Source organism: Podarcis pityusensis (genome assembly GCF_964106645.2).
Source record: "Podarcis pityusensis genome assembly, chromosome: 1".
Lineage (NCBI taxonomy): Eukaryota > Metazoa > Chordata > Lepidosauria > Squamata > Lacertidae > Podarcis > Podarcis pityusensis.
Window position 1 is genome coordinate 103,447,854 of NC_138028.1, and position 23,285 is coordinate 103,471,138.

General features: G+C 39.9%; 2 protein-coding genes across 11 annotated transcripts in view; one reads left to right on the forward strand and one right to left on the reverse strand.

Moving 5' to 3' along the window:
• Positions 1-244: 244 nt before the first annotated feature.
• ORC4 (origin recognition complex subunit 4) lies at positions 245-19,295 on the reverse strand. Of its 7 annotated transcripts, XM_081008472.1 has the most exons (15): positions 18,993-19,057; positions 17,728-17,809; positions 14,964-15,033; positions 13,173-13,249; positions 11,906-11,996; positions 10,436-10,511; positions 9,425-9,510; positions 8,588-8,636; positions 7,637-7,788; positions 6,786-6,959; positions 5,391-5,477; positions 2,912-3,020; positions 1,412-1,507; positions 1,256-1,323; positions 245-796 (listed from the first exon to the last, which is right to left on the reverse strand). In XM_081008472.1, exons 3-15 carry the CDS (start codon positions 15,018-15,020, stop codon positions 614-616), a joined length of 1,305 nt encoding a protein of 434 aa, XP_080864598.1. In that variant the 5' UTR covers positions 15,021-15,033; positions 17,728-17,809; positions 18,993-19,057; the 3' UTR covers positions 245-613. The 7 variants fall into 7 exon arrangements, with proteins under 7 accessions (XP_080864598.1, XP_080864596.1, XP_080864601.1 ...); XM_081008470.1 differs by lacking the exons at positions 17,728-17,809; positions 18,993-19,057 and adding an exon at positions 19,160-19,295; XM_081008475.1 differs by lacking the exons at positions 17,728-17,809; positions 18,993-19,057 and adding an exon at positions 19,202-19,274.
• Positions 19,296-19,457: 162 nt separating this feature from the next.
• Positions 19,458-23,285, forward strand: part of MBD5 (methyl-CpG binding domain protein 5) — a 113,993-nt gene continuing 110,165 nt past the window's right edge. For all 4 annotated transcript variants that reach the window (XM_081005457.1, XM_081005455.1, XM_081005460.1 and 1 more), the window contains exon 1: positions 19,458-20,021. The gene's annotated coding sequence lies outside the window, so the exon portion shown is untranslated. The remainder of the gene's footprint in view (positions 20,022-23,285) is intronic.

Below are 23,285 nucleotides of genomic sequence, written 5' to 3' on the forward strand. Positions count from 1 at the left end.
ATGGAAAATACCTACACAAGGAAAAGCAAAGCCAGCCAGGCAGTCAGCCCAAGTTACCTCTTCTCAAACAGTTGTCCTACAATTTTAATCAGGACTTTAATAGAACTATTACAATATCCAAAATAATTTGCCATCAGCTTCCTGAAGACTTAAGAAAAATTTCAGTATAAGAGTTTAACTAAACACAACTAGTAAACTAGCAGAAGAGAGACTGACACAAACAGAATATTTTCCCCGGCTGTAATAAAATAGAAACATTTTCCTTTATTCACTTATTAGACAACAACCAAAAGAAAAATGTAAACACCAGACTGTATGCAACACTAGTCATACACAGCGTAGATCCACTGCAACAGACTCAAGTGAATGAATTCACTCCAATCTGGGTATCACCCAGAAAACTGGATTTCTGTTGCAGATCAAAATCCACTTCTTTGGAAATATTAACAAATAAACCAAAGAAAAGAGGGATACACTTTTTAATCAAGTACACTGGGCAGTTGAAAAACATTTTTAAAGGTCATCTTTCAATAGATAACACCGATTTTTCGTCTGGTTTATTTGTAACCAAGTACCACTTTCCAGAATCTCATCAAATATTTCAAATCCACAATCAATTTACTGAAGATGTAGCCCATTGCTTTACATCAGTTGGGCAATTTGGGTAAACCTGCAGAGCATCCATAATTTGGTTGTTGTCCAAAAGAAGATTCATTAGCAAGTATTCTCTCTGTGTGCACATAGATGGTCCTTCTACAGGTTTTATCAATTCAAGATGCAGCAAGTGTTCATAAGCCTAAAAATAAAAAATCCAAATCATCATTAGAATCTTTCCCCATCATCCACAGATAAATTCAACATAATTTGCAGTTACAGATATTTTAGATTACAGTTTGCTACTGAATAAGAATTAAGATGCAGCAAAATCTTGCCTCTATTTTAGACTGTTTATTTTCATTTTCTAAAACAGCATCTCCATCACAAAAAAACCTCATTTGCAGCATAAAAGCTACATGTATGCATACAATGTTCACTAGAGGGCAGCAGAGTACCAAATACAATAATGAAAAGACTAAGATAGACAATGACACCTATGTAAAGCATACAACCCTAAAACATTTTAGAATATCTTTTTTTTAAAAAAATGGGAGCTAAATCTTAACAGTTCCAGTTCTTCTATCAATCTTATTTCAAACTATTTGTCCTCTGTGGCACTAAAACAGAAGCTTTCAAAAGAATGTAGTAAAGTACATACCTTCATAACAACAGGTTTCTCAAAACTGTACACTGTGTGTGCCTTCCTCTGTACAAACCTCTGGTACTCTACATCAAAACAAATACAAATTATATTACACTTTTGTTTTAGAGGTAATAAACTACGCATTTTGTAGCGAATCTGATGTCACCTTACCATTATAAACCATCTGAAAATTAAATGGTTCTCCTCCATAAGTATCATTTAAATGTTTCATGGCTATTATGAGGCAGAGTTCCAACACAGACAAACCTATTAGAGAAAGAAGACAATTCTTAATAGCTATTTTCATGGCAGTATAGCTTTTTAAATGCCTAATCTAAAATGTTAACAGCTATTTGAAACTATTTTTATTATTTCTTCCTTCAAGCTTTCAAAAGGAAAGATGACTTTACATTTCAAATATAAAATAAAGGAAAGGAAGTCTACTTGGTTAATTACAACCCTAAGCCTAACATGGTTTTACCCCAAGATGACAACCTGTTGGGTAGGACCTACCCCACTCGCTGGGTACGTTGTACAGTGGTACCTCGGGTTACATACGCTTCAGGTTACATACGCTTCAGGTTACAGATTCTGCTAACCCAGAAATAGTACCTCGGGTTAAGAACAGAAATCGTGCTCCGGCGGCGCGGCAACAACAGGAGGCCCCATTAGCTAAAGTGGTGCTTCAGGTTAAGAACAGTTTCAGGTTAAGAACGGGCCTCCGGAACGAATTAAGTTCTTAACCTGAGGTACGACTGTATCTTGTAGTTGTTGGCCAGCGCAGCTTTCCCAGATGGTTCAGAGACCAAATAGCCTACAGCTGAGGCTGTGCAAATTCTGGGCCACTTCCTGGATGCAGTGTGGGTTTGATGAGGGCCAATAAACTGAGCTTAAATTCTAGCAAAACAGAAGCACTGTGGTTGAGTGGTTCCATTGTCTGGAGCTGTCAGCAGCTTGAACTCCCTTCTATAGGAGCAGCTATGCAGTCTTTTTTGTGGGAGGGGGGAGTCACTCTGGATCTAGGCTTATTGCTTGAGGCGCAGGTTACTTTCATGGCTCAGAAAGCCTTTTACCAACATCTGCTGCAGCCATTCCTGGATTAGGATAGCTTGACTATGGTGGTTGAAGCAGTGGTAACCTGAAAGATCGAGCACTGTAATGCATTCTATGTTGTGTGACCACGGAGGCTGATTTGGAAGCTGCAGTTGGTGCCGAATTTTGCAACCCAGTTGCTACTGGCCACTGGTACCCACATCCGGTATAAAACCTGTATTGCAGGAGCTGCACAGGTTGCCAGCACTCTCCTGAGGTCTTACTATTATTAAACATAAAGCCATAAACTCACTGGCGACAGCATACTTAAACCGTTGCCTTATTCCACCTCCCCAATATTTATGATCTACCACTGAGACATGTCTGATGCTGTGTGGCAGTGTCAAGACTAGCCTCAACAAACCGTGTATTTAGTGCCCACTTCAGCCATCCCTGAGAATCTGGAGATCCACAAAGGATGAAGAGCAAGTGAGGAGAGGGAGAAACACCCAATTGCAGAGCATGCTTCAAAGCATTATTTGGGGCATGATGATCCAATTGAAACAAAGAAAGCACATAAAGTGCATTTCAGAACTTGCTCACATAATTTAAGATAGTAAGTACACACTGTCATCTTACCATGTACAATATTTGCTTTAGAGTCCATTCTGCAGTGTTTGCCTGCTTCAAGAAGGTCTGATGCATTGATATACGGGTGAGACACAGTTATACTACTTGAAGCAAGCATCTGAAGACAAAATAATAATTTAAATATTTAATGACTTAAAGTCATTATAAAAGCATCTATAGTTATTTACAATACAAAATAGTTTGTAACATTCAACTGAGAGTATTACTGCAGAATCTATCCAACAGTGCTATATATTGATTGCAATATTCATTTTTAGGATCTTTGATAATTTTACACCTACTTATTTTACTCTTTGAAACAGAAGTAATTTTGGAAACAACACACAATGCTCAGGAGGCAATCAGAAAATGTAATACAATGTTTTATCAGACCAAGAACAACTTAGATGGATTTAAGTCCAATTCGGCTGCATTATAAAGAGAACTACTCTTTAAAAAATTAATGTTTGCAGCGTGGAGATTGGAAAATTGGTACTTACAAGTGAAGGTTCTTTCTGGTTGGTCTGTGAACTCCTATTTTGAAAGGAGGCAGAAAATCATGTGACTGGGCTTTTTGGCACTATGCCCTCTCTGAAAGTCCTTCCCAAGTTTGAGGCCACGGCCAATACTGTAGCAGAAAAAATACAGTTATAGAAGGAAGTTAAGGGAACAGTGGGTTGTGATGGAGGAATTGAAGAGGTGGTGCAATTTTGAACAAGGTGATGGCCACCATAAGGGTGAGGGCTCCTTGTTGAAAATATGCACATCTTAGTAAAGGTATGGTCTTGAATACTTCCGCACACCAACCTGAAAAAACTTGCACAGTACCAACACTCCATGACTTGTGTAGTGTTGGCGATATCTAAGGCAGAATATGTAAAAGCTATGCAAGACCTTCAGTGGGTGAAGTCACTGTACCGTGATGAAGGAACATGCAATAGAGCTCTCCCCACAATAGAAACTTCCCTGAGGAAAGCAAAGTGGTGGTCTTGGGGCAGGGGTGTCCTTTGGAGAAAGGGATGCCGCAATTGCTCCTTTTGAAAGGTAGGGAAGAAATGGAGAAGAATTCCTTTGGAGAGGGAACAGTACAAAAAGCCAAGTCACACGATTCTATGCCTGACAAGCAAGCAGGAGTTAACCCACTTTGGATACTGCCCACACCAAACAGTAAATCTGGTTTTAAAGCAGAATTTCCTCTTTCAGACTTAACAAATATTTCTTGTTTAGAAGAAACCAATATATCCTCACTAAAGCTAGTATGCAGGCAGAGAGGAGGGGCAAGAGACAAGCATGAGACAAGGCATGACATGGTTCCCTGGTCTCCTAAGAAATGGTTTATAGAGCCCAGCGGCGTAGCGTGGGTTGTCAGCACCCGGGGCAAGGCAAGTAATTTGCGCCCCCTAACCCGGGGCAAGGCAAGTAATTTGCACCCCCTAACCCCTAACCTGCCGCCGCTGCCAGCTTCTTCTTGCTGCTGCCTGGGCTGGTCTGGTGTGGTTCTCTCCCGCGCTCAGCGCTGCGCTGGGCAGCCGCTGCACTGTCCCTCCCCCAGATAGTCCCGCGCTCTCTCTCCGCACCGCACGCCTGGCACCCACCCCCTCCACAGTGGGCGGCGACCCAGCGGCTCGGATCGGATTCGCACAGCCAGCACTGCAGTGAGAGAGAGTGAGTGAGCCAGGTAGGGGCAGAGAGCTGCGAGTGCGAGCGCCCCCCCCCAGATGTTGCGCCCGGTGCGGCCGGCCCCCCCTGCACCCCCCACGCTACGCCACTGATAGAGCCTGGAATGTTATATTCAAACCAGGCCAGAGACAGAACCTCAATAAACTTGTTTCTCTACACAGTTTCTGAACCCAAATCCTGCAGTCAGAATACATAAAACAGAATAAAGGGGAAATATTTAACATTCCTAACTGTATACAGGTCCTTCCAGTGGTCTGGAGGGGGCTCTTAAGACAGTAAGACACACCAAACATAATAAATGTCATGAGAGTCAACAGGGAGCCTTGTACTGCACAAGCAATGGCTGTGATCATTAGCAAATAGAACTGTGTATTATTTTAAGACTTCTCTGTATTTATTGCCATCAAAATCTTGAAGTGGTTTGACTCACAAGTACATCACTGAAGTCGGACTTGCAGAATTTTATTAGAACTTAAAAGGCACAGACTTTCCACATTGCTCCATGGGAAAGTGTTACTATGAGCTACAGGAAGGGTAATCACCTTCTGCCCTTAAGTGCATCTCCTGAGTGGAACTCTGCTCAGGGAATACTGCTGGTGGCAAGAGTGAACTCTGGATCCCATCCTCAGAAAAACATTTACCACTAGAAAAGGGCTAAGCCAGCATGCTGTATCAAAACATATTCTTTTCCATATTAGTTTTCTTTTATATAGTAGTTGTATTAACTCAATTCGTAACTAGAAGTATCAGTTTATTTTCATGAATAGCAGTAAAATGTGAGTCAGAAATAAACGTGCCAAGATCTTACCAACAACATGAAGAGAGACCGCAGGTCTTTACTATAATGGAATTGATTTTGCAGTACATCTTGCACCTTTTTGTCTTCTAAGAGAGACTAAAACATTATTTTCAAAATCAATAATTGTTAAGCAAGCTAGTCATCTTAATTCACCTAAACATTTTTATACAGGTGGTAGGATAACACAGTTGATAAGATAATACAAAGTAATTCAGGGAAGATCACAAAAATATAATCTGTTATAATTTATCAAAAGCAATCCATGTGGTTGGCTTTAACAAAAAGATCAGAAAGAAGACGCTGGACCATACGGCAGTGAACTGTAAGGGAGACAAAGAGATCTAAATAGAGACTATTATTTGTGGTGCGGCATTCCTTTTGCTTGTACTTATTTTGCTTATATTTATTCAGATTTGTCATGGCCAATGACCAGTACAATAGTTATTTGGATTGGACCAGTTGGATGAAAACTTTGCTCTCAATCACCTTTCAAAGCAAGTACTAAAATACTAATAAAAACTGTTTTCTTCTCCCCAGCTGAAACTTTAGTAAAACTCAGTTTATAGGATGATGTCATTATGTACTAATTTACCTCACTTTGGGAGATTTTTATGTACCTGTTTGAAAGGGGTCTTCTATTAAAAATGTGATAAATGCAGTAATTTTACCATAGTTGCTCTTCATAACAGTGTTTGAGATCTTCACTCTGCAATCTAAATATACTGTATAAAAAAATTGTCCAGTAGCACCTTAGAGACCAACTAAGTTTGTTCTTGGCAATAGCTTTCGTGTGCATGCTCACTTCTTCAGATACACACTTCTTCAGATACACATCTAGAACTATGGAAGGCACCACATTGAGCTGCATGAAATGGAAGTCCATCAAACTCACAAAGCTAGAACTCTACAATCTAGTATTGCAATTTTCAAACTAATTTTTAATTACAGAGGCAGATACCAGTGCTAGATGTACATGGTGGCTGGTTTTGAAAACAGAATGTAGGGAAGCAATAAAATACCTTCAAGTAATACTTGATATGCAATTTTTCTACTCCTTTTAAAATTAGAAATGATGGCTTGTACACAGAACTCTGCTCACACAACAAGACTTTCCATTCCTCTCCTCCCATGCAACTCCAAAATCTGCTCCAAGGGTCCCCAAACTATCCAGAGCTGATTTTGAGGTCACCAAAGGGGCATTTGCAAGGAAGAGGAGGGGAAATTTCCATTTCACAAGTGAAAGTCTGTGCACTAACAGACACAATAACTTGGATCCTAATTTCGACTAGAATAAGTACATTCCAGTGCATTCCTTTTTAAGCTGTATAAGTGCTGTTACCCAGCACTTTGAATATCTTCAGCAAGAAATTTCAATTGACTGATTATTACTATTATTTCAATTACCTGTACATTATTATTCCATTTCTGAATAAAGGACTTTTCTGGAAATTCTGCAGGCAGGGATAACTGTTCTTTACAAATATTCAGATATTTTTTAAAATCAAATGAATTCATTAAGTATATTTGCCGGTGTGAAAATCTTGACTTCACTCTCTTCTCCATGAGTTCAAGAATGTCCTAGTGAAAAATTGCAAACAGAACAAAAACATAAGAAATCTACGAAAAAACATATCAATTGCTAGATAACTTTTTTACCTTTTTTTTTTTAACTTTTTAAGGATGCAAACTGACCTCAGAATTATGCTTGAGCATTTGCCAGCTCTGCAGAATGACAACTTCAATACATACGTTATAAAACAGTTCATTTGAAATTCTGTATACATAGGTTAAATGCTTGCCACGGAAAATTCTAGAAATCTCAGTTACTATCAAATATCTATGTTAGTTTTCAGTTTATTAGGCATACCAGTGTTGGCAACTTATTTAAATTATTTTTATATGAATTGTATTATCTATTAAAAATGATCATTTGAACAGGTATTTCATGTTAAGATCTCTCAATCAACCCTCATTAGAAGAGGAACAGAATCTTTTCTACCAACACAAATACTATTAGCAGTATTACGCGACTAAGCTATTTCAACTCCAGAAGCACACACAGAAAGTTCTACTAAGTGTGGTTAAAGTAGCATTCTTCATTTAGTAATGAAAATGATTCACAATCCCTAAAAGTTTCTTACTTTTCCCTCCACAGGGTCTCTAGCCAATTAAAGAGAAGCATCTTTACTAGTCACCATCTGAATTTACATGCACTGGTGGCGACATATATTAAGAGAAAACTAAATTCATTTTACCAGTCTACAAGTCAGACCAACAACAGCTATAGGTGTCTGTGCTGACTGGGACACATCAAAGAGGTTATACAGCAACGTCTGGTTCTTATGATGAACAAACAGATCAAACTCATCTAGGATGAACAGCACCGGGCAACTGTGAGCACGGTCACCTAATACATAAAACAAACAGGTAAATATTAGGGACCCAATTCAACTAAGTGGTTCTGCACAAAGACTTCCACTAGCTCAACAGGTATCTCTTTGCAAGCAACTGAAAAAACTGTAACATAACTTGCAATTTAGCAAGAACTTCCAATTCGTTGTAAGAAGGCAAAGCCACCAAACATTTCACTTCAGTTCCTTTACTGCAGTATTTAAGTTACAGATTTTCTTACCCACCCTTCACCATAAGGCCCCAGGGAGGGTTGTGACAAAACAATGATACAATTTAAAATAGAATGATACTAATATTTAATGCAGCAGCGAAACTACAATATAAAAAACAGAGAATAAAGTTACAAAGATCAGGGTAAAGAGGCACGTTTTCAGCATACAGTGAAAATTGTACCACAAAGATGATAGATGCACCTCAATGGGGAGAGAATTCCATAATTTAGTGGCTACCACAGAGAATACCCACTCCCTAGTGGCCAAAGGCAAACTTCTGTGGGACACAGAAATACCAAGAGGGGTTCCTCTGCTGATCTTAATGGTCTGAAAGAAGCAGACAGTAGAGAAGGAGCCAGGCTGTCAGATATTTGGGGCCTAAGTTGCTTAGAGCTTTAAATACCAAAGTGTGCAGCTTGAACTGAGCCTGCAAAAAAACTGGCAACCAGCGCAGCTGCTTTAAAACAGGGGTTGTAGAAATGCTAATGGATACCAGTTAGTAATCTAGATGGAGTAGGTGGTCATAGTGTTTGTCATTAACCCCCAATAACGTGTTATTAATCACCAAGAAAGTATGTTTACCTCTCTTTAATGCTTCAAGAAGAAATGTGAGGTTTTCTGCAAAACTACCCTAAAAGATAACAACATCTGAATGATTATCTGGTAGATATTAAGCTTTAAAATAAAAACATGTAGCAGGATTCACCAAACGAGTGCCTATCTGCAGAACCCATGCACAAACATTCCCATTTGTGCAGCAGGGCTGCCCCCTCTCCTCCCACCACCACTGTACCACGTGAAATTGGCTTTTCTTTTGGGGGGGACCCCCAGAACAACACCCCCAGAATCCTATCCATTGTATTTTGTAGAACTGTATGCTATTGCAAAAAAAAAAAATGCAACAGCTTCTACAAAGTGTAAAGTGTAATCAGAGCGGAATAATCAGTTGCAGGAGATAAACAGATAAATAACTATATGACTTTTAGAAGACATGTGAAGGCAGCCCTCTACAGGGAAGATTTAATGGCTGTTTTATAGGGCTTTTATTATTATTTTGTTGGGAACCATCCAGAGTGGGGCAACTCAGTCAGGTGGGTGGCATATTAATAATAATATAAAAACCTGCTTCAAGCAAAGACAGAAAAAAATGTCACTAAAGGGGAGGGACAACACAGGAATGCTGACATTTTTTCTGCCTTCAGGTAAGTGGGAGTATAACAATAAACAATTAAATAAACAATTAAATAATAATAACCCAGCTGGTTGTGTTGCAGTCTAAGAAATCTAAAAGGGAGAATTGTGTTTGCAATGTCCCTTACACGGTTTTATGATTTTGTAGCATATGGATATAGTTACAAGTTGAAAGAGTACATCAATGTAGACTATATATTTTTAAGTACAGCTAAACGTCTTACTTACAAAAACTTTATCTCCAACCACATTTTCTAGATTTAGCTGTCTTGTAATCTCCTTAAGCGCAATTTTATCATTGGTCTGTAATAACCCTAGAAGACAATTGCAAATACATGTATTATTCTAGATTTGGAAATTCTATAAACCCCACTAGAAAGACGGAAAAAAGAATGCATTTTATATTTCAACAAATAGTACCATCCAAAGCAAATTTTAGAAATGTCAGTAAGAATCCAAGGCTCACATGCTCATTTTTCTCAAAGATGCATTGGATCCTTAGTTTCAGAATGATGAAAGCTAGCCAGTTCAAGTGCAACAAAGCCTTGTTTGGTATTATATGAGTAAGCCTTGAGCTTGCATACTCCCTTCTCCAACTCCTTCACCTCACACATTCAAATCCTGTCTAGGAAAAAAAACCATAGCCATGGTTTGTACATGCCCTTTGAACAAGACCTACAGACTACGGCAGGGTTTGCAATTCTTGGAAGGAAAGTGAAAATCTGTTTGCCTGTTCAGATTGACAACAAAGTATGGTTTGTGCTAAACAGCAAGTTGTTGAATCTCAACCCTTTAAAGCAACCCATTGTTAAAAATGATAATATATAGTGGTATCCAACTTCCATGTGTGAACAGGATGAACTTCCACCTACGCACCATGACTTTTCTTTTCTCTCCTCCCTCGGTAGCCTGTTCCTGGCAATCTACCCTGGGTGGTTAGGGGATCATCTGGGGCAGACTTGCAACAAGGATGCAAGGTGGATAACAGAAATTCCATTGCACATGTGGATGTCTGCTCACATGAGGCTATATACTTGGTTTTCATGAAGCTACCCTATGTTGACATGGCTTTTATGTTAACACAGCTTTTTATAGAGCTTTTATGTACAATTCTATCTCTGCTGCCAGTAGATACTACAATTCCTTGCAACTGTTAACTGAAATAGATCAGTACAAAATTACAAGGCTCAATTAGCACTATCTTCAAGGACATTCAGCTGACGTGACCAAATTACATACCATTTAAATGAACTTGTAAGATGTTTTCTCTTACTTCCTTTAATTCCATGAGCTTCTTTAAGACATGACATGTTAACTAGGAAGAAATAAAACAAAACATAAATTCTTATGCCATATGCTTACTACATAATATCAGGATTTAAAACTGAAACAAGTTTTTATGGGCATGACTTATACTATTATAATAGCAAAAATCGAAAATCTGTTTATAAAAGGGACTGGATTCCAGCACAGGATTTGGGAGCAGGGGGGCGGAGAGAGAGCTGAGAAGAGAAGAAAATGATTTCTACTTATTTTTCCACTGTACCCCATGGTGCTAAAAGTCTGCACTGGTGGGTTGGGGTAACCTCTCAGACAGAACGGCAATCTGTAGAAAAAAACTGCCATAAACATATTCCTGCTTCTATCTGTGGCATTCCCAATGGATTTAAGTTCTTTCTGTGCATAGAAAGTTTCATTTGAACCTGAACAAATAATTGTTCATTTAGATTTAAGACTACTTCTGGTTTCCAATAAAGAACATGTTAAAACCGCAAGCTTTTAAATGCATCAAGTGGAATGTAACATTTGTTGCAGCTTTTAAAAGTTATTTCATAATTGCAACAAATGAAAAAAAGAATGGTATGACAGAGGAAAAATAGTAGAGATTTGCTCCTATTCCAGGTGGCCTGTGCCTTCCCACAACAGGGCTATCTACCAGTAAGCGCCTTGTGGGAAAGATCCTGACAAGTATGTTTTGATATTGTCTTCATTGTTTTATTTTGGTTTTACATATAAGGATTTGTATCATTAAAAATGGATATAAATAAATATAATAACAAATAAAAGCAAGGGATTAAAAGTATCAATTCCCTACATGGTATTAGTCAGGAAGCATGCCAAAGAGTGAAATTTGCAGCCAATGGTATCCTGATCCCCTTGCATCTTCCTCAAATCCCAAGAGGATATGGGGATCCTTCAGAACAGCCTGAGAAGGTGGAAAGGATGGAGGAGAACATGCTTGTTCAAAGAGCCTCCCCTTACTGGATACCATAGGATATAATCCTATCAAAACTAGAAAATAAAGCTTAGTTAGAAAACAGTTTTATTTATGAAGTTTAGAAAGGATTTTTCTAGTCAAGAGACCTAAAAAGATCAATATAGAATAAAAGATGTAGAATAAAGGTAGAAACTCTAATAAAATAGCACATTAAGAAGCTAAAGCATCTCAAATGTTTGAAAGAAAGCACACAACTAAACAAGTTAAAGCAAGGTTAAAGGCTCTGAGAGTCACATTCTATGTACCAAAAATGCATAGGCTGGTGAATTCGGTTTAACATCATTATGAAACAAATTTCTTCCCTCTCACCACAAAGCCAGCATTTGATTTATAAGAAAATGAATTTCACTGATAATTTTCATGCAGTACATTAAGTTACAACTTTCCACATGGGACTCAATATATAAAAACTAAATGGAATTAAATATTACCAGAGTCTTCCCTGATCCCCGAGGTCCAATAATGAGTACAGAGTTGCTTTCACCATTGATAGCAGTACGTTTCAGAAGCTCGAGTAATTGTCTGAGTAAGGGATGAAGAGAGAGAGAATGAGGAATACAAATAACTTTAGGCCTGGAATAATTTCAGATATCGAATTTCATCTCAGAGAAACAAAATCACATTATTTTTAAAAAGTCTCAGCCCACCTCCCTTTACCCATCCGGAAAACACATTATGACACCAAGAAATAGAACAGAATACATTTGTCTGTGCAATTGTCATTTAAATGCTTTTCTGATTCTCAAGAAGCTAGCTTTCTTCTTGGAAGGAAAAAAAAAAGGACAGTTAATTAAAAAACAAATCTTTACCGACAAATTCTAACCCTAGATTTATAGGCTCTGTAAGTATATCTCTAAGCTTGTTAAAAAAAATAGGTACAAACTTATTTTAATAAGTAGGGTAATTTTGACTAGCTTTATACAGTGGTATCTCGGGTTAAGAACTTAATTCGTTCTGGAGGTCCATTCTTAACCTGAAACTGTTCTTAACCTGAAGCACCACTTTAGCTAATGGGGCCTCCTGCTGCTGCACGATTTCTGTTCTCATCCTGAAGCAAAGTTCTTAACCCAAGGTACTATTTCTGGGTTAGCGGAGTCTGTAACCTGAAGCATCTGTAACCTGACGCGTGTGTAACCCGAGGTACCACTGTATTTGATTTCGTATCATTTTAATGGTTATTAACTATTCAATTTTTTTTAAAAAAATGATGAGAGAGTTTCTGCTGTCTTCTCTTCACCATCACATTATTTACTGGTGGGTACCTAGATTACACACTTCTTTTTGAGCCCTGTGTAAAGTCAAGTGATGCTGCGTTAGGATTAGAACCCCTCATCCTCCTTAATGTAATAGCTGCTATGGTGCTGACTTGAGACCATGTTACTGAAAAGAATTCTGGGATGAGTATGGCTGTTGCTTTTCTACCACGTTCAGTGAAATGATCCATTAAGGCTGGGAGGGCAATGGCACTGTGATAGCCAGAGCTTTCATTTGAGATATGCCATAAGAACCACTGGGAACATTTCCTCCCTCCCTATGAATATGTTTTAGTCTTTTTAGAGTCCCTTTGAGGATGGGTAAGAAACCAGTATTTGGGGGACAAATCTTTGAAATCTTGTTATCTACTAAACTTGCAGTTTAAAGTCCACAAGATCAGTAAAGGGGTTATCTGAAACAAACATAAATACACCGTTTCCTTACTTGTATTGGAGCTCAATTCCAAACAACTTCCCATTTTGACTCTGGTGACAGAACCTTTCACGCAATAGTCTTTGTACCTGCATATATTGAGTTATAGAGACATTAAATATGCACAGCACAACCAGCTGTCATTTAACAATTTTCTCTTATCCTGTGGAAGTTAGTAAGCTACAAATTTGTTATTGATTTATTTTCACAATTTATATCTTGCCATTCTCCTTCTGGGTCCCAAAACAGCTAACAAAATGCAAACATAGAATATAAAACATAAATTAAACGTTATAGATTAAAACATCAAAGAAGCATTCACGGTGAAAATGCCTTATGAAATAAAATAGTTTTAATCAGGTGTCTGCAACTTATCAAGGATGGTACCTGCTTGATTTCTAGTGGGAGGAAGATTAATAAAGTATAGGTCCAACCAGGGCAGGCAACCGGCCTATCTCCATATCCAGGAACCATCCACCCACAAAGCCTCAATCTTCCCAGGATTCAGACTCTGCTTACTGGCCTAACTGAATCTAGGCACTAGTCCAGGTCTTTAACAACATCTCAGTTCAGATGTAACAGAGATGGATATAATCAGCATACTGATGACACCTTGCCCCTAGACTCCTAATGACCATTCTTAACAGTACTGGGAACAAAATATTACCCAAGGGGACCCCATAATGTAACTTCCATGGCCCCAAATAACAGTCCCCCAAAGCTACTTTTGGACACGACCCTGAAGTAAAAACGGAACCGAACTCTCCAGATCTTCAGTGTAAGAAGATTGAAGAAGGGCCTCAATGATCACAGGGTCCGGGATGGTTCATAAAACACCATCCATTGGTGGAATCAAGGCTGATTCAGTCCCAAACTTAGGACTGATTCCAGATTGCACTGGATCTAGATAATCCATTCATCCAGAAACACCTGCAGTTGCTCTGCCATGAACCTCTCTATCACCGTACACAAAAATGGAATGTTAGCACCAGTTTGATAGTTCTTGCATTCCATTGTTGTTCTGTCTACTTTCACCTTCAGACTGAAAAATGTCCCCCACCCTGCTGTAGTACAAATTTCCAGGATTCTTTATAGTAGGGATGCAGTTACTTAGGAACATTGCAAGTGCCATATACCAAGTCAGACCATTGGCTATCTATCTCAGCAATGTATTTTCTGACTGGCAGTGTCTCTCCGGGGTTTCGGACAAGGATCTTTCCCAGTCCTGTCTGATGATGCTGGAGACCAAAACTGGAACTAAAGTTTGGTAGACAGAGCAAATCATGTGATCTACCTACTGCGTTATGACCCCACCCCAGCTAAAGATTAACAAGCAGTAGCCATGGCATTAGTTCGTGACACACAAACACATATACACTCCAGAAATTATCTAGTCATAGGTATGCAATTGTGGAAGTGGGCTTCTACACATGGATTCCCTTACTAGAGTAAGGGACACACAGAGAAGAATTGAGGGTGTTCTTGCTGGTTTACACATGAAGAACTTGGTTTGTATGTGCAGCTGTAAGCGACTGCATTGGTGCTGCATTTACACATCCAATCAGATGGTAAGCAGAATTGGTTTTGGTAGAATTTATCAAAAGAGTTTGTGAGAGAGAGATTTATACACACTTAAAAAGAGTGAGAGACTGACTGAATCCACATCTCTCCACAAATGCATCATTTGTACATACACATGAGTCGCAAAAGAATCAACATGTGCAAGTAGGACATACATACTTGTCAGCAAACCCTCCCCCCCATTTTTAACTTTGTTTCTCCTATTCAAGCCATTATACTAACCTTTGATATGCATTCCCCATTTGTAAAGCTATCCTCCTTTAGCTTGCGTTTGCTCATTGTAATTCAAGCCCTAAAAGAGAAACATTTTGCGTTAAAGCAGAACTTCCTCACACATAAGACTGGCATTGCATCGTTTTATGGTTCCTTATTCAACAGAAGCCTGAAATGTGCATACCTGTAGACCCCAAATAAGCTATGGGCCACTACAAATCATATGCAAGACACTGGAACATTATTCTCTGCAAGAAGTCTTAAAATTGTGTTTAGTTTTCAACTTTATTTTCTTGCAAGCAGGCAGGGCTGGTGCCAAGTTGGAAGGGGCACTGAATAAGATGCTCAGTGATCCCCGAAAAATGAAAACAGTGTAGATGCTTTGCCCAGTGCTTTTCTTCTCAGTGCCAGGTTTAGCTCCACCAATCATCTCTGCAGTGGTCCAGTGCTGTTCAGTGCTGCTTTCCACACTGACAGAATAGGGGCAAGCTGGTGGAACTCAGTCCACCACTGAGGAGAAGGGAAGGGCAAAACAACAGCTACTGCCATCCTCATTTCTTCAGAATCTCTGGGCCCCATCATAGCAGGGCTCAGACACTTTGGGAATAAAACAGGGCAGCAGCTATGCAGCCTTACCCAGTGCCTCACTTCACAACACCTGACTGACTGCATGTCACCATTCAGAAAGCAAGAGAGAGTATGCATGTCAGCATCTGCCCAAACCATGGTCTGTGTGAAAGTGATATGAAGTGTAATGCTCAGACACTAATTTCATTTCTTTGGAAAATACACGCGATGCATAAGGGACTGTGAGATCTTCACCCTGAAACAAGATTTGGCTCCAATTAATATACCCCAACATTCACACTACATATTTCAAGCAAATATAAAATGTTGGGCTAGGCACAACATTAAAGCATCTCTTTCCTGGGTACATATCATCTGGGGTAATCCAAAGCTAAGCCTTTACAGTCATACCTCGGGATAAATACGCTTCAGGTTGAGCGCTTTCGGGTTGTGCTCCGTGGCGACCCGAAAGTAACAGAGGGTGTTACTTCTGGGTTTCGCCACTCGCACATGCGCAGATGGTCAAAATGACGTCACGCACATGCATGCAAGCGGTGAAACGCGACCCGCGCAGACGTGCTGTCGCGTCTTACGTTCTGTTTGGGATGCGAACGGGGCTCCGGAACGGATCCCATTTGCATCCCGAGGTACCACTGTATATCTATTTTGCCTATAATTGAGTGCATCATGAATAAAAGCTCGTCACAAGTTTTGGACTCAATACAACACTGAGATGGGCTTATGTCAGGTGCATATGACTCCAGGGTGCAAAACCCCCATTTCCTTCCTACTTACATATATTGGCCTAGGATCATCATGCTTGAACAGTACCTTGAACAAAAATAAACTTGGGATGGGCACAGTAGCTATGTTCAAACCACAGTTTAGCATAACATGACAAGCCACGCCTAGCCTTTGGCTCAAACCTTTCCTCCTGTGTAGTTACTTCTAATTCAGCATAGCTTGCCACCTTCCTCAGAGTTGTGGTTTTAAAAGTACAGCTGCAAAAACCACAGTTTAAAGTTGGCTTGTTTAAAACTAACCACATTTATTGCTAACCACATTTTGTTGGTGTGGACAACATGGCAAAATATAATTAGCTACCTTGTTCACATAATGTTAAACCATGGTTGAACATAGTCACAGCTAGGGCAAGTCATATGGGACCATCTCCCAGTTCCAGGGGTTCTAATGTGCGGTGACTCAAAGCTGATTTTGGGAAGGGAAGTGTGCAAATTTCAGTACCTTATTTAACTGAATACAATAAAAGACCACAGCTTACTCTTATGCACCTAGTTTTAATCAATACTTTTCAGAAAAGAAAACACAGCCAGATGCTTTAAACCAATTATTTTATTAATTTATATCCCACCTTTCTTGCATAATGGAACCCAAGGCAGAAGACAGGTTGCTGACATTAAGACTATGTACAGTTTTCTGTTTGCCCCACTGCTTTCCCCGGGGAAAAGTGACTGTTACTGCTGAATCGGAACAAACATCAATACGCAGAAAGCAGTGGGACAAGCAGAAGTAGAGACAAGCCCCTATAGCTCAGAAAAAACCTAGTATTTGAAAAGCAGTAGTGATAGCCACAATAAAGAGATTAATTTACTCCAGTGCTACTTTTGCATTCAGTTTTTAGAAAAAAAAGGGGGGGGGAGACTTTACAGTAGGCAGTCTCCAACCCAATTTTGACCTCCATTTAAACCCAATCTGCTTTAGTTTACTCATCTCATACCAGCTGGCCATATATATACCACAGTCCTCCATTTCTGATCTTTGTTTATAACTTCATAATTTTATCACCACAGTATTATATTTATACAGCACCATCAACTGTCACCTGGCAGTAGCAATTCCATCAGGCTATGTCAGAAGGGGAAATGGGAAGTAGGACTCTCATCCCATCAGCTCTGCTGAAAGACCAACTCCATCAGACATCTCTGATGCAAACCAATCTGTTTCTATACTAGCTAGTCACTGTAGGAACTACTGTTTGAATTGGTGCCTGAGTTTGCTTTCTCTTTTCCATCTCTGTCCCTTGTGTGATTTGTTTTTTGACTGTGAGCCTCTAGGCAGTGACTGTCTTGTTTTTATCCATTTTATGGAAGCCATTCTGGGAGCCCTTTTTGGTTGAAGTGGGCATGCAAATGCTCTAAACAAACAGACATGATACTTTACAAAGAACAAGAAACCAGATTCCTACCCTGAGGGGCTCACACACTATAATTTTCAACTGGAAGTTTGGCAGGAGCAATTTACGCAACACATGTCAAGTAGTACAAGGGCTGAAATGGAAGAAGGATGTGCTGTCAAATACAGCAAAGTCAAGACACTTCAGAAATAATACATGTGCAATTTATGCCACCTACAAACACTTTACGTATGTCAACACTCAGCCAGCCTCTAATTCCTATATTTGTCCTCAATACTTAACAGTTTCTCTATCTATTTGGAGGTAGGGAGAAGAAGCTACAGGTGAAACAATGCAGAAGAGCTGAAGGCTGCTGTTGAAGCAGCCTGGTCTTCCATAACACCTCAGCAGTGCTACAGGCTGATAGCATCCATGCCACACCACATTGAGGCAGTAATTGATGCAAAAGGGGCCCAAACCAAGTACTGAGTACATATGCATGCTTCTACTTCTCAGAGGTCCAATATCGCTCTATTTGCAATCCTTGTTTTGCTGATTTCATTTACTATTCTAATTTTCTGAGACTATTAATTTGGGGTTTTCATCAGCTGTATGCCATGATAATCACAATTATAACAAATAAAGGCTTGACATATCTCACTTTGCATGTCCTGAGTCTATCTCATCTATTAGTTTCACCATTTAAGTTGAATTACTGAAATAAATGAACTTTTCGATATTCTATATGGCTGCTGTAACTTTGACAGGGCTGGCACGTAAATGCAAAAAAAGGTGCTTAAACTCAAAACACACCATGGGCATGATGTCGTCAATGTCAAGAACAGATTATAACCAAGTGGGCTGCAAATAGTATTATCCGGGACTAGCCTGCCTAGGTCCCTGCAGAATCCCACCAGGGTGTCCAGCCTTCCAGGCGCTTCTTCCCCCCCACTGTGCATATTTAACCACCGCCCCTGCTAATATCCTGCCTTGGGCTTAATGACACCATGGCCGTGTCCCGTTCTCACAACCCACCTACAGATCCTTATTCCTTTAAAAAAAAAAGTGGGGACGAAAGCCCCCCCCCCAGCCCACCACTATTTCGCCTTGAGGAAAAGAGCAGCCCAACACGCCTTCCCAGCTTATAGGGCGAGAGGGCAGGTGCAAGAGCCGTTGAACCGCTTCAGAACCACCGTCCCGTTTTAAAAAACCACCACCCAAAAAAACCGAAGCCAAGGTGAGGCATTTTAAACTGCGCCCCGCCCTCCTCCACTCAGCTCCCGCGCGCTCACCTTCCCCCCACCCTCCTCAAAACCACGTCCTGGACCGACCGTTACCTGCGACGCTCACAGGAAACTCCCGAGCAAGCGAGCGAGCGCCTCTCCCCCCCCCCCCACGCCGTCACTCTCGCTCTCGGCTCCCGCCCGCCGCCGTTACACCGAGCTCCCGCCGCCAAGCTCTGATGAGTGCCCTCCCGGCAACCTCCGCGCGCGAGAGAGCGCACCTCTATCACGTGACCCCCGCGTGAGGGCGCCGATCTATTTACAAGCGCAGCGGCTCCGAGTCAACGGGTTTCCTGCGTCTCTTTCTCCGACTCTACTCCTCTTCGCCTCCGCCCATTGGCTTACTTCCGCCTTTGCCCTCTTGATTTCCCCTCCCGCAATTTCCGGTCTCCCCTCTTTTTTTCCTCTTTTTTCCCCCCCTCCCCTTTTCTCCTCCCACCTTCGCGGAATCCTTTTCCGGGTTCGCTTGCGGCGCGCGGCATTGTGGGAGGCAACCTTTTTTCCCTCCCCCCCTCCTTCAACCCAGCAAGCTCCCTTGGGGCGCATGCGCAGTGACAGCCTCCCATCTTTCTCTCAGCCAGAACCAGAGCCTCAGCAGCAGCGGCAGCAGCTGATGATGAAGAAGAGAGGGAAGGGGGGGGAGATTGGGGAACCTTTTATTTATATTGTTAAAGGGACAGAGCACTAATTCCACCTTGAAATGGTTTGCGGGGAGGGCTCGGCCTGAGGAGATTTGAGTTTCTCCCCCACCCGCAGCCTAGCTAGAGGATCCCAGAGAGAGACAGGAGAGAAGGAGAGTTTCTTCCCCCGCTTCGGCCGTCAGAGGAGAGAGAGAGAAGAGAGCTAAAGCCTCTTAGCAACACAGTCCCCCCTCTCCTCCTCTTACTACTATTGCTGCTGCTGCTGCTTTTTGGCCCTGGCTGGAGACACCTCACCACACACACAGCAGGAGCAGCAGCAGAAGCCAGCTCTCTCTCCCCCCCCCCATCCCCCTGCTCTCCCCTCCTCCCCCTTTATTACCCTTTGTGTGTGTCTCTCTCTCCACTGCTCCAGGAAAGGAAATAAAAGTGGGGGGCAGCTAAGGTAAGCCTATCTGGGTATGGGAGAAGGAGGTAAGGCGAGCAATGCCTGCTTCTGCTCCACAATTTCACTCTGAGGCAAGCAGATCTGGATTGCTGGTGGGAGGGGGGGGTTGTTTCTCTCTCTCTTTTTACTTTTGACTATAAGAAGCGGTTTGATTGTTTCCTGGTTGGTTATATTTGGATTTGGGGGTTTGCTTGGGTTGGGGGTTTTTTTGAGAGAGATGCAGAGTGAAAGGTATCAGCATTGTGTTCTGATCTTGGCCAGTACTGTAGAGGATATTTGTATATTATAATTTGCTCACTCGTTGGGTAAAGGAAAATGCCACATTCCATGCTCTTGTCTAGTGTTTATTTATTCCTTCCTACGTAATCAAGTGTCATTGATTTTTGTTTTATTGCTTTGGGTTTTTTTGTTCCACGTTGATGCTTTGCTTCTGGGCATATACAAAAAGTCTTCCAATCTGCTGTTCTTATATAGTATATGTGGGGATATCTATATCTAAATATAGATATATAACTACTTACTGTTGGTAGTGGTCTTGGGAACTTTCTTCTATGTAGAGAGACAGATGTTGACTCAAAGGGTGACTTGGAAAAGGCTTTTCCCTGAAGTGTCTACATAGTATTTGAATTTTTTGTATTTAAGATTAGCAGTATGAAATAGAAGCACCTGATTGTGTATAGTTAATTTGTTTAGGTTCTGTCACTTTTGAGATCCTGACTTTGCAAAGGGTTTTATACTTGCTTATAATAATAACTAACACATCTATTTAGCATGTTTGTGATCCATGAAATGATGCATGTTTGAATAACATTACATGAAGTAAATATTGTTAATGCCATTTTCAGTGTCACCTGTTTCTGCTGAGACCTCTCATTTGTTTTTATTAAGGATTTAAGAATCAAACTTTCCATTTTACCTGATCATAAAAATTAAAGCCAATCCTATATATCTTTACTTATTTATAAATCCCATTGATCTGGAGTAAAACTTTGCTGTAAGGGTGCAATTTGCCCAGTTTAAATTCTATTTAGTACTTTGCAAAAGTGGAATAGAAGCTTGGAAAATATGGTGATTATTGCAAGTCACATTTGGTACAGCTTGGGCAGCTCTGTTGTGGAGTTATTGTCTTTGTGTTTTTATTCTGAAATAGTTTAAAGTAGGAGGATATTTACTAAAGCTGCAATGTGTGTTTGAACTGTGAAATGTGCACAGATGGCCTATGCATTTCAATAGGCCCAGGGAATCTGACCAAAGTAACATGCAGCTGGATATGTGATGCTTCTCTACTATTTGAAGTCAGCAAGTGATTCTGGCCTTCTGAATACTTTCTCTGATAACATGATTTGTTGGCAAAAAGTACCTTTTCTAATCTTAATGGCAACATAAAACTTGTACTTTTGATCAGGTCAGATGTCTGGTGAAAAACAAATGTGGAAAGTCAGTGGAAAAGCTTCAGCTGTAACTCTGAAGGACAGCTTGCCTTCAGTATTCAGAGTGCTAAGCAAGATAACTTTCTGTTGAAGAGGGGGGAAAGTATTTTATATGGATACATGTGAAGTAGTGATCCATTTATATAGATACTGGTTTTTTTTAAACACAATTTTAATCTTATTAAAAGCTGGGCACTTTAATTTAGTTCTGGGACAGCCTATGGGTTTTAATTGTTCTGTTTTTTTTCTGTTATGGTACATCACACCCATAGAGAAACCTGAGTTTGGTTCACTTTAACTTCAGGTACTGCGCTGTCTTAAGGTTTGTTGGTATCCAAATTGGACTGTGGAACATTATTAACATAAATATGGAATTATTTTCATTTCTTTACTGATGGAATAATTGTAAGTGTTGATAAATAATATGATACAGCTTTGATTATTTATTCATATGTTTTTAGTGCAGTAATCTGAATCCCTTCAGTGAACTGATCATAACACTTTCAGTTCTAAGCATACTTTGAATTCACAGGAACTTTTTTTTCATTAGACTTCATTCAAAGTGAATAGATTTATGATCAGAACCTGATTCTCTAATTCTGTGTATGTATACATGAGAATTGGCTTCATTGAGTGTTTCAAAACCTACTCTGAAGTAAACACTCATAGAATCAGGCTTTCATAGACTTTTACAAACAATTATACATATTTAACATTATTTGCGCTGTTAGGAAAACTAAATAGTAGACTTCAGCATATGCCTAGGCCTTTGCCAAGCCCAACCATTACTAATTTCAAAACTTACTATTCATTATTTTTATTTCAGATATAAAATAATCTTCGAATTAAACCCAATCACAAAACCCACCAAAAAACAAACTAGTACTGATTTAATTTAATTTAGCTATATGTTTCTTTGAGATAGTAAAATAGAGAGGAATGTTTTTTGTAGGCAGATCCTTGAATCTGAGTCTTAGAACTGGAGTATGTGTAGAGGCAAGAAAGTGAGTATATATAGGGACCATAACTCAGTTACACAGCACATTCATTGCATGAAAAGGTTTATAGGGTCAATCCCTGGCATATTCAGGTAGAGCTGGGAAACAATATAAGCTATTATACATTTGTGTATTATACATCTGTTTGGGGAAGAAATTGGCTTGTTCAAGACCTTTTGAAGAAAACATATGGGGGGCATGAACAGAGTGAATTTGGTAACAATCTAAAGTAGCACAGGAAAATCTGCCTGGTTTTATCGTTAAAATTTCTTAAGGAACTCCTCATTAACACATCTTCATAAGGCCTTTGAAATGTTTATTGGAGATCACTTTGGTGATAGTCCTTAAACCATACAACACAGATTAATTTGTCATGAATAGGACTTCGTAGGAAACATATTTTGAAAATAGTATCTGTAATTCTTAAAATGCATCTATACTAAGATTTCTTACAGCTGGGAAAGCTATGGTAAAGTCTAGGGCCAGTTGAATCAAAGCATCTCTCCCATCTCGTCCAAATACTTGATCAGTTGAATCCTATATATATTTACTCAGAAGTAAGATCCATTTACATTTGTAAGTTTCAATAAACATGGATAGGAACTTGCTGTTCGGATTATATGCACATTCTGTACGCACATTCTAGGTTATGTGTTGTAAAAATAATGTTTCAGCTTTTAAATGTCAGTTATAAAGCTATGAACCAGCTCAGCCTTGTTCTTTAAACACTGGTATTTGCACTGGTTTTGCTGGTGGTTCATTCCACCTGTTGTTCGTGCAACTGCAGCAAACACTGAGAGTGGGCCAAAGCTATTTTGCTTGTGAAAAAAAAA

Bases quoted from the DNA above. Each gene is read 5' to 3' on its own strand.
- ORC4 (XM_081008470.1), bottom strand. From the start codon at position 15,020: ATGAGCAAACGCAAGCTAAAGGAGGATAGCTTTACAAATGGGGAATGC. The intron at 3,021-5,390 runs GTAAGATCTTGG...TTTTGTCTTCAG, and splicing joins GGTCTCTCTTCATGTTGTTG to ATGCTTGCTTCAAGTAGTAT. The intron at 1,508-2,911 runs GTAAGATGACAG...TTTCTCTAATAG, and splicing joins TAAAGCAAATATTGTACATG to GTTTGTCTGTGTTGGAACTC.